The 11,919-nt window shown below is 41.5% G+C and overlaps 1 protein-coding gene across 1 annotated transcript in view; it reads right to left on the reverse strand.

Annotated features, from left to right (window-relative positions):
* The window catches only part of LOC111222336 (junctional adhesion molecule C-like), a 37,952-nt gene extending 26,455 nt beyond the window's left edge, over window positions 1-11,497 (reverse strand). Inside the window, exon 1 of the mRNA XM_022746038.1 lies at window positions 11,425-11,497. Coding sequence (XP_022601759.1) covers window positions 11,425-11,473 — 49 coding nt within the window. The 5' untranslated portion in view covers window positions 11,474-11,497. The remainder of the gene's footprint in view (window positions 1-11,424) is intronic.
* Window positions 11,498-11,919: the final 422 nt, after the last annotated feature.

Below are 11,919 nucleotides of genomic sequence, written 5' to 3' on the forward strand. Positions count from 1 at the left end.
GTGAGTAGAGGTTGGTGGCCTCTTGTATGTTTTTTCCTCTCGTTCACCTCTCCCAAAAAGCATACACATATTCTCAGGCCTTGTGTGTGCACCATAAACTTTACCCCTGCTGACTAAAAGGCTTTTGTTCTCGTGTTTTCTGCTGTTGTTTTTTTATTTTCTCTATAAATTATTTGTTGACTCTTTTGCTTTTGTATGTTGAATATTTTAGGAACTGCACATCTGCCGCTCTGTGTATTCTTGAGTTCAAGAGAATAACCCTGAGATGCGACTTTGTTTTTAGATTTGAGTCAGACGAGAAGCAGACAGAAGCTAATCAAGAAACTAGTCAAACACCTGAAGAACAAGCAATCTTAGCAATGCCCATTTTCAAAGTGTTACAGCTATCCTGGTGGTGGTCCATGGCAAGACATCGCTGCCAAGTTCATTTAAGTCCTTTTCAAGTTTCAACCAAGATTACATACAGCTACAATTTGTCCAGCTGTTAGGTGCAACTACCTCATCTGTACTTATATGCATTTTGAAAATGGAGAATCTTTTTTTTTTCATTACAAGTCTGATAATGTTATAGGAGTGCAATGATAAAATTGGTGCAGTAGTTTTTTAAACATTTAAAAAAGATCAGGTATAAACTTTGTGGCACATGAGAGTGAGTTCAAAAAGAGTGTTTAATTAATTGATTTTTTATTTTCCTTTTTTGTCCTTCACAAGGGACAAAAAATGCAAGAAAAGTGGCCACACAGTGATACATGAGCTTATATATATAATATATACATATATATATATATATATATATATATATATTATATATATAACATGTATATGTTTGCTCATGTTCAAGCTACAAGAAATACAGTTGTAAACCCTGTTTCTAAAATGTCTCTAACTGTATTCATGGCTTGAGTTTTTTTCATTTTAACAAGGCACAGATTTTTGTCTTGGAAAATCCCTTATAATGCCATGTGGTAATTGTGGTTTGTATGTGGCGTCCTCACAATCCTCACAAGGTTACCTTTTATGGTCCGTTAATGACCATTGTATAAATATGTTAATCTGATTTTGGATTGGGAGCAGTCTTGTAAAAGGAAATGGCAGAGTAGATAACATGGTCATTTTAGCAATGACTCTGCTCTCTTTCTCTCTCTTTTTCTGAGGTTTAATTTTGAGAAACTGACAATTTAGTTTAATTAAAACCTTCATGGAAAAAAAGTCAGGAAATCCCTGAACATAGATGGGGCTGTGAATAACTCACTGGCTCATCCTGTTTTGACTCATTTTACCCCCCTCTTCTTGTTTTCCATCATCCTGTGGAAAACATCATGTCTTGTTCCAGTACCTAAAGTAGGGCGACCGGCTGAGAGAAATGACTACAGACCGGTGGCCCTCACATCACACATCATGAAGCGCCTGGAGCGGCTGCTTTTTCACCTTCTGAAGCCACAGGTTGAACATGCACTAGACTGTCTACAGTTTGCCTACAAAGAACATATTGGAGTGGATGATGCCGTCCTTTACATGTTCCACCGGGCCCATTCTTACTTGGATGAGCCAGGTAGTTACATGGAAGATTATGTTCTTTGATTTCTCAAGTGCATTTAACACCATCCAACCCCCCATTCTTAAAGACAAGCTGGAAGGGATGGGGGTGGATCACGTCATGGACTGTGGATTACCTGACAAGACGACCACAGTATGTCAGGCTGGGTAACTGTGTCAGGGACAGTGATGAGCAGCACTGGGGCTCCACAGGGGACTGTTCTGGCTCCATTCCTGTTCACCCCTGTATACTGCGGAATTTAAATACAACATCCAGAAATACTCAGATGACACAGCTATTGCGGCGCGTATCCGGAACAGGCAGGAAGAGGAGTATAGGGATCTGATGATGGCCTTCAGTGAATGGAGCGACAACAACTGCCTTCTCCTGAACACCTCCAAGACCAAGGAGATGGTCATGGACTTTTGGAGGTCTAGGCCAACCTTCAGCCGGTCAAATTTAGAGGGAAGGACATTGAGGTGGTGCACACTTATAAATACCTAGATGTGCACCTGGAAAGGAAACTGGACTGGTCCCTGAACACAGATGCTGTCTACAGGAAGGGGCAGAGCCAGCTCTTTTTCCTCAGGAAGCTCAGGTCCTTTGACGTCTGCAGTGAAATGCTGCACATGTTTTATCAGTCAGTGGTGGCCAGTGTATTCTTTTATGCTGCAGTCTGCTGGGGAGGCAGCATGTCAAACATGAACACAAGGAGACTGCACAAGCTGGTCAAAAAGGCTGGGTCTGTGCTTGGCAGGAGTCTGGACTCACTCAGGACTGTTGTGGAGAGACGCATGCAATGTAAGATGGAGGCCATCTTAGACAATACCAACCATCCTCTCCACAACATTCTGGCAGGACAGAGAAGCAGCTACAGGTGCAGCAAACGTCTCATCTCACAGAACAGAGAGGTTCAGGAGATCCTTTGTTCCCACTGCCATCCTATACAACACCTCAACCAAAGGAAGTGGACTAATCTAATTATTATTGTTTATTTATTATCAACTGTTTTTATTATTATTGTTATAATTATTATTATTATCAACAATGAGCTAATGGACACATGAATTTCCCCTAGGGGATAAGTAAAGTATCTATCTATCTATCTATCTATCTATCTATCTATCTATCTATCTATCTATCTATCTATCTATCTATCTATCTATCTATCTATCTATTTAGTTCAGGTCAGTGCAGAGGACAGTATTTGTATATATATATATCTAAAATACTGTGCGGTGGACAGCCTTGTTAATGTCAACCATTCAACTAAGCCTCCGTTAAGGGTCTGTAGCTAAAATTATAGGACAGTCTCAACTTAATTCTTAAGTCTGTGATCAGCTTTGAGGCTGCTGCCTGGCCATTTTGAGTGACCTGTTAAAATTATGGCAAATGCCTGACAAACCACTGAGTCACGGTGAAATCCACCCAAATTGCTTCCTCCTCTTTCCCCTCTGTTGCTTTCTATGACACATAAACCAAGCAGATCCACATGTACAGCACCCAATTGGAGCTCAGACAGGGGCCAGCCACCATGTTACAAACTCGTCACCTATGTGTGGCATCCTGACAAATATCTGAGGCACTCACTTACCCAAAGTATGCCCTCACACACATGTGGCAACAGTGCTGTGTATGTTGAGCTTCTGCTCTGGCCTGATTCACAGCAAAGCCTAAAAAGCATGGACAATCCGGGTACTCCTGATCTTTTCTGACAGAATCAGGAAATTCCATTAATGCTCCTAGATATCAACCATTTCAACTCTCTTTAAGTATTTATTCCTGCTCCATCAAACAACACTTCGAATGAGGGTAGTACCTCACACAACTGGTGAGGAAGAGGAAGAGCTCTCGGTTAGGTCTTCGTGATCATCTTGTTGTGTGGATTTTTTCCTATTTTTAAGCCTAAAAGCAGCTGGTGTAAGAGATCAATACCATTCAGATCAATACCATTTGGATGACTTTCTACCAAAAGTGTTATCAATTCCAATTCAATCTCAACATATTTACCACTAAGTAGCCCAGGAGGGATAGCCCTCACACCATATGGCCAGATAGTCTGGTTACAATCTGCCAACTCTATCTGCCCAGTCAGCTGAATGCACACTGTATGTCTGATGCTACTGGTGGGTTTTCTACAGCAGCAGAGCTCATAGATACAACAAACAAATGTTACTTGTATGTCTGTCTGCTCCCGTTTACTAGTTTTAATTATCTTTTGGGTGAAGTAGATGAGAAGATCAATACCACTGTTACTTACTGTCTGTAGGTAAATATGAAGCAGCTTAGCTTGGCATAAAGACAGGAAGTCACTGTACAAGGTATCAAAACACCTCTGAAGCTCACTAATTAACACATTTCTTAAATATGTACAATATGCCATATTACTGGAGGTTGTGTGCCAAACTATTTCTTGGCTTTGAACGGTTGCCAGGCATCCAGCAGAGACTCCAGGAAGTTAATACTCCCATTCAAAAATAGTACAAGAAACACCCCCTTTAAAAGTAATAGAGAATTGTTGTTTTAACACTTTGGTTTTTGTGAACATTAAAGAAATTAGCTATAACACGCTATTCAGTGATTTTGAATTAGAGGAGCTATTTTGGTGGATTTTGTTACCTAGCTTGTTTCAAGTCTTTTGCAAAGCTAAGCTAACACACACGTGAGAGTTATAATGTTTTGCCAGAAAGTGAAGAAGCATATTTCATCAAATGTCAAACTATTGCTTTAATTTGAAAACAATATATATTTTGGGTCAAATAGGGAAAGCTTCCTGTGCTCTTAAGTGTAGTCTGACTTCCATTAGGCTCAAACTCCAGAGCCAGCTAAGGCAGTTGCAGCAAATGTCCCCAAACTAATTTGAACTAGAATCTAATTTGTGATTTATTTTCACAGTCAGCCTCCCATATTATTTTAAGATGAACTTGAGATGGCGTGAAGAATGACTGCAGATAATTTGATGTGAAGCTTTCACCTTAATGCACCTCAATAGTGAATGTGACACTCAACAGATAAAGCAGCAAAGCCAATGTGACCAACAAGAAACATTTTACAGAGAAATCCGCTGCATCAACCACACACACACACACACACACACACACACACACACACACACACACACACACACACACACACACAAAGTTAATCATCACTAATAACTCATTTGGATGAGCACCAAGATTTCTGTGTCATGTCTTACCCCAAGCTCTCTGAAATCCCCTCTGCAGAGAACCAGATACTGTCCTGCCAAGTATGGAGCTACTGAGTCCCTCTTTTAAGAAATGAAGACTACGATCATGCTTTGACATGGATTTCTAACCTCTAAGAAAATGATTTGTTGTTTTTTTTTCAATTAGAAGGCTGTTATAGATATATGTTAGAACTTGGCAGTCATCCCTAAGCTACATTCAGTTCTTGTTGAGTCTGAAAAATGGCCGGCTTACCAGCATGTAATAAATAATTTCCCAAATTTATTCATTTTTAAGTTTTGAACATCAAGGTCCAGGTCTCGCTCACTGATCGAGCCCCATCCATCATTTCTGTGCTGTGCTGTGTTTTGAACCCATTTTACACTGCATCCCAGAGGATGGTACTAACTCACATGAAGTCCTCCATCTGACATTTAGTCCTCATCCTCAGAAATGGCTGGATGTACCACAAACAGCATAAACTGCCAAATGGCTTTGTTTTAGTTACGGACATCACAGCATTGCCTGAAAATTTTCAACAAACTAAATGTTACATACTGCATCCACACATCCGTACTACCTCCACACATTAGCATGATGGAGGCCTGGCATGAGCATGGAGGGGGCAGATGGAGGTGTCGAAACCTCCCTCATAATTACACGCCTCCAGATGTAAGAAAATGAAATAATCTTCAAACACAACTGCTACTGATTAACAGAGGCCATTCTCGTGGTCATAACTATAGCTTATTTGCAGCATTCTTGTCTATCACACACAGCTCAGATGAGATCTTCAAACACCATATTTTCATAAACCCCTATCATCGTGTTCCAGGAGGATGATACAGACCAGGGAACTGCCAAAAAATCTGCACTCACACTGGCCAAAAGTAATTTTTTTTCAGCTACTTAAACCTGTTCTGAGAGGCAGGACATAATGTTCGACTTCTCTAGGTAGTGAGAACTGGCATATTGTCTCCAAGGCAACACACATACAAACACAATTGTGTTTATGATCACGCCGGAGCGCCCCCTAATATCTTCTTATTATCGTGACTGTGTGTCATCAGATGAGTTGAATTCCACTTCACTGGCTCTTCAATATAATCCAGAGAATGAGATTTACTAAAGACAGAGATTTAAAAAAAAAACTCCACATCTCATTTCTGATGAACAGATCAGAAAGATTGTGCAGTCATATTTTCACTTGCCTAGAATCGTCTTTAATGTTGTTGTTTTTTTATCCTGTGACAACTTCTAGTCTCCCTGCTTTATTTCTTTTCATTACTGAAACTCTGTCAACTCCACAGAAACTTAAAAGCCTGCCTGCTTTCAAAATGAGGAATGGAAGCTTTTATCCAGACACTGGCTACAGTTAGAGTTGATTTTAATATTTTAGTTTGATATTAGGGCTTACCTGGGTCTGGTTCCTGCCATTATTAGTCCTCGAAATCCCTATGTGACCTGACATCATCAGGCTGAGCTGTAATGTTATTTTATTTCTATTGCTGTTGTTACTAAATTAAAAAAAAAGTTTCCTCGAACCGAAAAGACAAAACCTGAGATACTGTTGAGCTACTCTATATAAGTTTGGTCCACAATCATTATCACGGTAGGTTTTTAATGGTGGGGCCGATGGTTTAGACTGAACTGTGATCAAACACCTGAGGTTGTCAGATGCCTCTGCCTTGTGGCTATTTTTAGACGGTAATTGCCCCTTTGTTACAGCCTGGTAAACAAAAGATGAATCCAGAGCGATTATCTGGTTATGACTCTCAGTGGGAGAACAGCCTCCAGCTTTTTCCTCTCTGACCGACAGCGGCTCAGCCACATGTAGTTCATTGCCCCTGCCATGTCATTAATGAAACCCCTAATTATTTCGCTAAGCTGACAGCATCCCGATGTTTGATCGATGGCGGTCTCTTTTGACCTATTGATGTACTCCATCAGTATCCAGTGAACACATGAGCAGAAAAAAAACGCTGTGGCGCTTCCTCCCTCCAGGGACCATGTGACCACAGATAAAGATCATCAAACGGGAAGCCACTCTTGCGCCGCCCTAAGCTCAGGCAGCCACCACAGAGGTATCTTGGAGATTATCCTGTTGATCTAGAGTAGTCTAAACACTGAATAATAATGTCTTGTCAAAACAAACAACCACTTTAGCCTACTATTGGTGAGGAGCCGTTATTTCCAAAAGCTCATTACACTAAACAGGATGACAATTAACTCCTTTTTCTCATGAATCACTCTCTTGCCCGAACCTCTGATTACAAGTCTGATAAAGTTTATTGACACAACCTTACAGGAAGCATTCCTTTTCTGGACATTATAATATTTTCATATGGATTTTCTGGCCAGTGTGTACTGCCTGGATGCTGGTTCTAGTTTATGACTCTTGCACTTGGTAGTCTTATTGACATTTGAAGCATGCACATGCCGTTGCCATTTCTGGAACGTGAGCATGTTAGTGTTTGCCTTTCAACCTCAGCATCTGCCGTGAGTTCCTGCGAGTGAAAAATGATAAAAGCGGGTGCTGAATCCTTCTCTGTGTCAAGTTAAAATGGATTTCTGTCTCAGGAGATGTATCGTCACACCCAGCTTGCTTTCTGAACGCCTTCAACTAGCAACACTGCTGAGCTTTCTTCACAACTCCCCCTTTCGCCTCTGACTTCAGCCAACTCATCAACAGGGGTCCCTTTTATCTCTCAGGAAAACAGGTGGTTATGATTGTTAGTCAGTGTGCATATGATGAGAAGGATTCTCCCTCCATGTGTTTTCTATTTGGAATGCTGCATTTGCTAACGTGCACACTCAGGTTTGGGAGGGACGCGGCAGATATTTCTGGTTACGCCTGCAACGCTGCTCAAAACACCACCACCCACTCCTGCTCAGCTGTTTCGGATCATTCCACAGTGAGGGCCATGTGCCACTTTGACTTATCCCATGGAGAGACTGTTGTTGCACAGACATCCACGTGGATGACTGCAGTGATTTAGAAATGATTACAAAATTGTGATTTTGTGAAATTACACAACTCCCAGATAGGCAATAAGCACGAGCCAGCCCGTGGTAACTGCAGGATTCCTTCCTGCTTTCACATCTGTGGTGAGACCAAAACGACAGCTATGATAAATGTGTTATGCCACTGACACCTCTCACTCAGGGGTGTCTGCAGAGACTAAGTCCTGACTTGTAACAAACAAACGCTGAGCAGCTAGAGACTCCTTTTTTGTTTGTCTGTCCCTGTTTTACTCTGCCATTTACTGTCTCCACAGCAAAATGTCAGACTGTATATGACTTGCCCACGGGGGTTGTACATGCCATTCAAAGAGTGCTTCAAACATTTGCTCACAAGCTTTGGGTGGGTAGGGAAACATCTGACAACATGCACCTCCGAGGGGAGCCACTATCAGCAGTCATCTCGGGGCACACCGACTCCTGCCATTCCACCATGGCTGTGCCACACACGCCAAACAAAGAGAAAAGTGCCAGCGCTCGACTTGTATTTAGACAAATGTTTGAAGAATGGGCTGGGTAACATCACCCAATGATCACTGCAGTTATGTGTGTTAGCGGATATTCAAACTCTGTGTGATGCAATGACTTACCAGCAGAGAACACAGGGGAGGCTCAACAACAAGCCAGTGGACAGATTTCTCCCTTATCTTATCCATTCAGATAAAGCGAGGGCTGCAATTGGATTAGGCTGACAGCCGTGAGTGAAAACAAAGACACTGTCAAGTCACAGAAATGTCAGTTGTCGAGGAGGAGAAATCAGTTTTAACACCTGAGCAAGTGTGAAAGTTGATTAAATGAGTCTCCTTTTGATTGATCAGGTTTTTACGATTACATTTCTCTATGGTCAAATTTGCTCTTGTTGAACCACACAATTTAAAAAATGCAGCAATAAAGTCTGAAATGTGCAGATGTCCGCAGGTGTTTCTCATAAGAGTCAAAGTGGTGATCTCAAAGTTTATATTTGCTCAGTACTAATCCACTTTGAGCATCTTCCAAGCTCCCACATATCTTCGCCGTGCTTTTGGCAGGAGGGTTCTGGCAGATGTCCTCTTAAAATCCGTACCACTTTCTTTGGAATATTTTATGTGAAATGGCTCAGGTGAAGCCAACAATGGAAAATGTCAATGCATTCCATTAGATCAGATTGGAAGGGCTGCTGTAAACATGTGTACCTAAAATAACAATGGCCCTCGTCTTTCACTGCACTGACAGATGACTGGGCTTATATTTGCAGCTAAGTTCAGTTGTGCTGGGTTTAGCCTTCACTTGGAATGGCTGGAGCCGCGTGGCCATTAAGATGATAGCTACCCGAAGAATGCCATGAATTGGAAATAACAAGCACCTCTCACAGACACAGAAATAACAGAGTGTGACCTACAGAACAAAAAGCAAAGCCAAATGATACACTCATTCCTCATTGAATTTCTTACTCGCTTTATGAAACATCAAAACCTGAAAGAGAATTGGAGCAGAGCTATTCCAAAATACAAGAAATATTCAAATTACAGTCAGTACCTATTAGTAATCAGTGCCTATCAGCACAAATTAGTAATTCATAACACGGCTTGTGGCGAGCTTCAGTCAGGACAGATTTGTCCTGTTTCTAAAGACAGCGGCAGTGCTGGCTGGGAGCCAGTCGGCCACATGGCTAAGCCCTGTCCAGGCAAGACAAAAGAAATTCTTAAATCTTCGCCAGTTCACTGCCCCCCCCCTGAAAATGTCAATTGTGCTGCTACCATTCCCTGTCACAAATCTACTCAGGGGAACATCATTAAGAGTACTGACTTTGAAATGTATCGCTTGGGAAAAAAAAAAATCTGCACACAGCCTTGAGGTATGTCAAGAGACGGTGTTGAGAGCAAAGCAACAGATTTCAAACAAGCTCCACTGCTATTCCTAATTAAAGCAAAGAGAAAAAAACCAATTCACACACCTGAGAGATCACAGGAGGTTCTTATGTGTGTACCTCCCTTTGATCTGTACGTCTATGCTCTCACACCTTTCTTAATATACATCCAAGGGGAAACGAGAGAAAAACACACGCCACATTTCATGCCAAGCTGTTGTGGTGACATTATAACCAAAGCTCACTTAGTCATGCATGGACAGAAAAAACTACTTAAAAAAACTAAAAATGTTTCTTAAAGACATTTATTACACTTAAAACAAATCAAACTATCTTGAATTTCTAAACCAAGTTTTAAAAATGATTTAATGAATTAAAGCAGACCATTGCAACTTACACAAGGGCCAGGCACAAGATACTGTCTGTATTAGAAATGGATTGAAGGCTAAATCCCTGCTATTGCTTCATTTAATGAAAAACCTCACTTTCTTTTTAAGCCTCAAACAAATCTATCAAAATTAACAGAATGTAAATTATAGCTTCACATGGTCCTGAATTTTTAAATAAACGTGGTAATATTTTGGGAGCAGCTGAGAGCCAAAGTTGTGTGAAAAAAAATCGAGATTTATCAAAAAAAACAAAAACAAAAATAAAAAACACTGCATGGCATAGCAACCAGTGGCTTTTTTCTAGTCTACAACTGGCACCACGTACATGTAATTACCATCTAAAAACCCCTGAAGAATATATTTAATATATATTTAATTCTTAATCACATATAACAGTAATGATTTAACTTTGCTCTTCCACCAAATGTAGTCTAAACACGAAAATGACTTGACATAAATGGTATACTAAGGGATTTCCGGGTGGTGGATGAATATCTAAGTTGACTGCTCGGCTCTTACAGGTGTGCGTTCATCTTTTCCAACCATAGCACTGAAAAACTGAGGATATCGGGTCTTTCGGGAGGCTAGTGAAACAAATTGATTTTCCGACGGCTGTTTCTGTTTACCAGCTCAGCTATGGAGCGGTTTGAAAGGGTCCAGCAGCAACGGGAGGAGGAGGAGGAGGAGGAGGAGGGGGCAGAGGACACTCGCTGGCCTGGCTGGCTCCTCCCGCGGGCAGCCAGCTTTATTCCGCCGCAGAAAAAAAACCGTTATCTCGCATCACTACTTCCAACATCTCTGCCACGACCGCGGCTCCAAGCCCACGTTAAATAGTTAACGGTACGGGCTTGAAAACTGCCTTAATTCATATTTAATTCACACACACGAAGTCTCTCTCTCTCTCAACTTGCGAGGGTGAAACTTTTTTTCCAGAGTGAGGTCAGAAAAAAACGCGGTGGCTTACCCACCAGACTCTGAAATTTGCCGCTGACTGAACTGATGCAAGAGCCAAAAATTAGTCTTGCTATGCTAATATGCGACAGTTTATTTTACATATAGCAGCAATATTCCGGTAAATCAGCGAGGGAGCGATGAATTTGGTTAACAATAGCTGCTTAAAACCATCGCTTGGCCGCACATTTGCCAGTCATGTTGACAGTAAGTTGTATTAAAAATGGCGACTGTATTATTTACTTTGTAAAGAGAATTATTAACCGTATTTATTTTACGTCGGGAGGACTGTGCTTGCTGTCAGTCTGTCTTGAGTTTAACGTTAGTTGCGTCCACATAGGGCTACTTCTGAGGCACTATCTAAATGTTTTACCCAACGTTGGAGTAAAATTTCGACCAAAGAGATGCAGAAGTAAATGATGTTTGATGACCACGGTCCTCGAGGAGAAAGCGAGTAAAACAGCAACCAGTTAGAATGATTTTTGTACTTACAGTGAGTTGAGAGGAGAGTCAGGAGGCAAGCCAGACGTGCTTTCGCCATCTTGGAGTCGATGCAATGCTCGGTTTGACTGGCCGTACATGCGCAAAGTAGCCTAAAGAGCTTTGGTGTCGACGGAGAGAGGGAGAGAGACGTAGGCAAAGACTGGGAGAGAGAGAGGGAGAGGGAGGGGGTGTCTATTATATTGGGTTTCCATAGCTACCGAAAGCATCACTCACACAGACAAGAATTTATAGTTGACACGATGTGGGAGGCTTTTTACTACTGTGGCCTTATACTATAGGTGGGCAGCAGCTGGGAGCTGAGATAGGAAACCACCAGCCTCCAGTCTTGTGTGTGCTGTGGTATGGAAGTGAGGTCAGCAACAAAGTAGAGCCTATTCAACAGACCACATTTCCAGTTTCCCTTAGTAATATAGAGGGAAAGGAAACTGTCAAGAGGCAATATCACAGTCATTCAGCTGTATTGTAGTGCAAACCATATATGAT

Source organism: Seriola dumerili, unplaced genomic scaffold (genome assembly GCF_002260705.1).
Source record: "Seriola dumerili isolate Sdu_G_001 unplaced genomic scaffold, Sdu_1.0 BDQW01000091.1, whole genome shotgun sequence".
In the NCBI taxonomy this organism is placed as follows: Eukaryota; Metazoa; Chordata; class Actinopteri; order Carangiformes; family Carangidae; genus Seriola; species Seriola dumerili.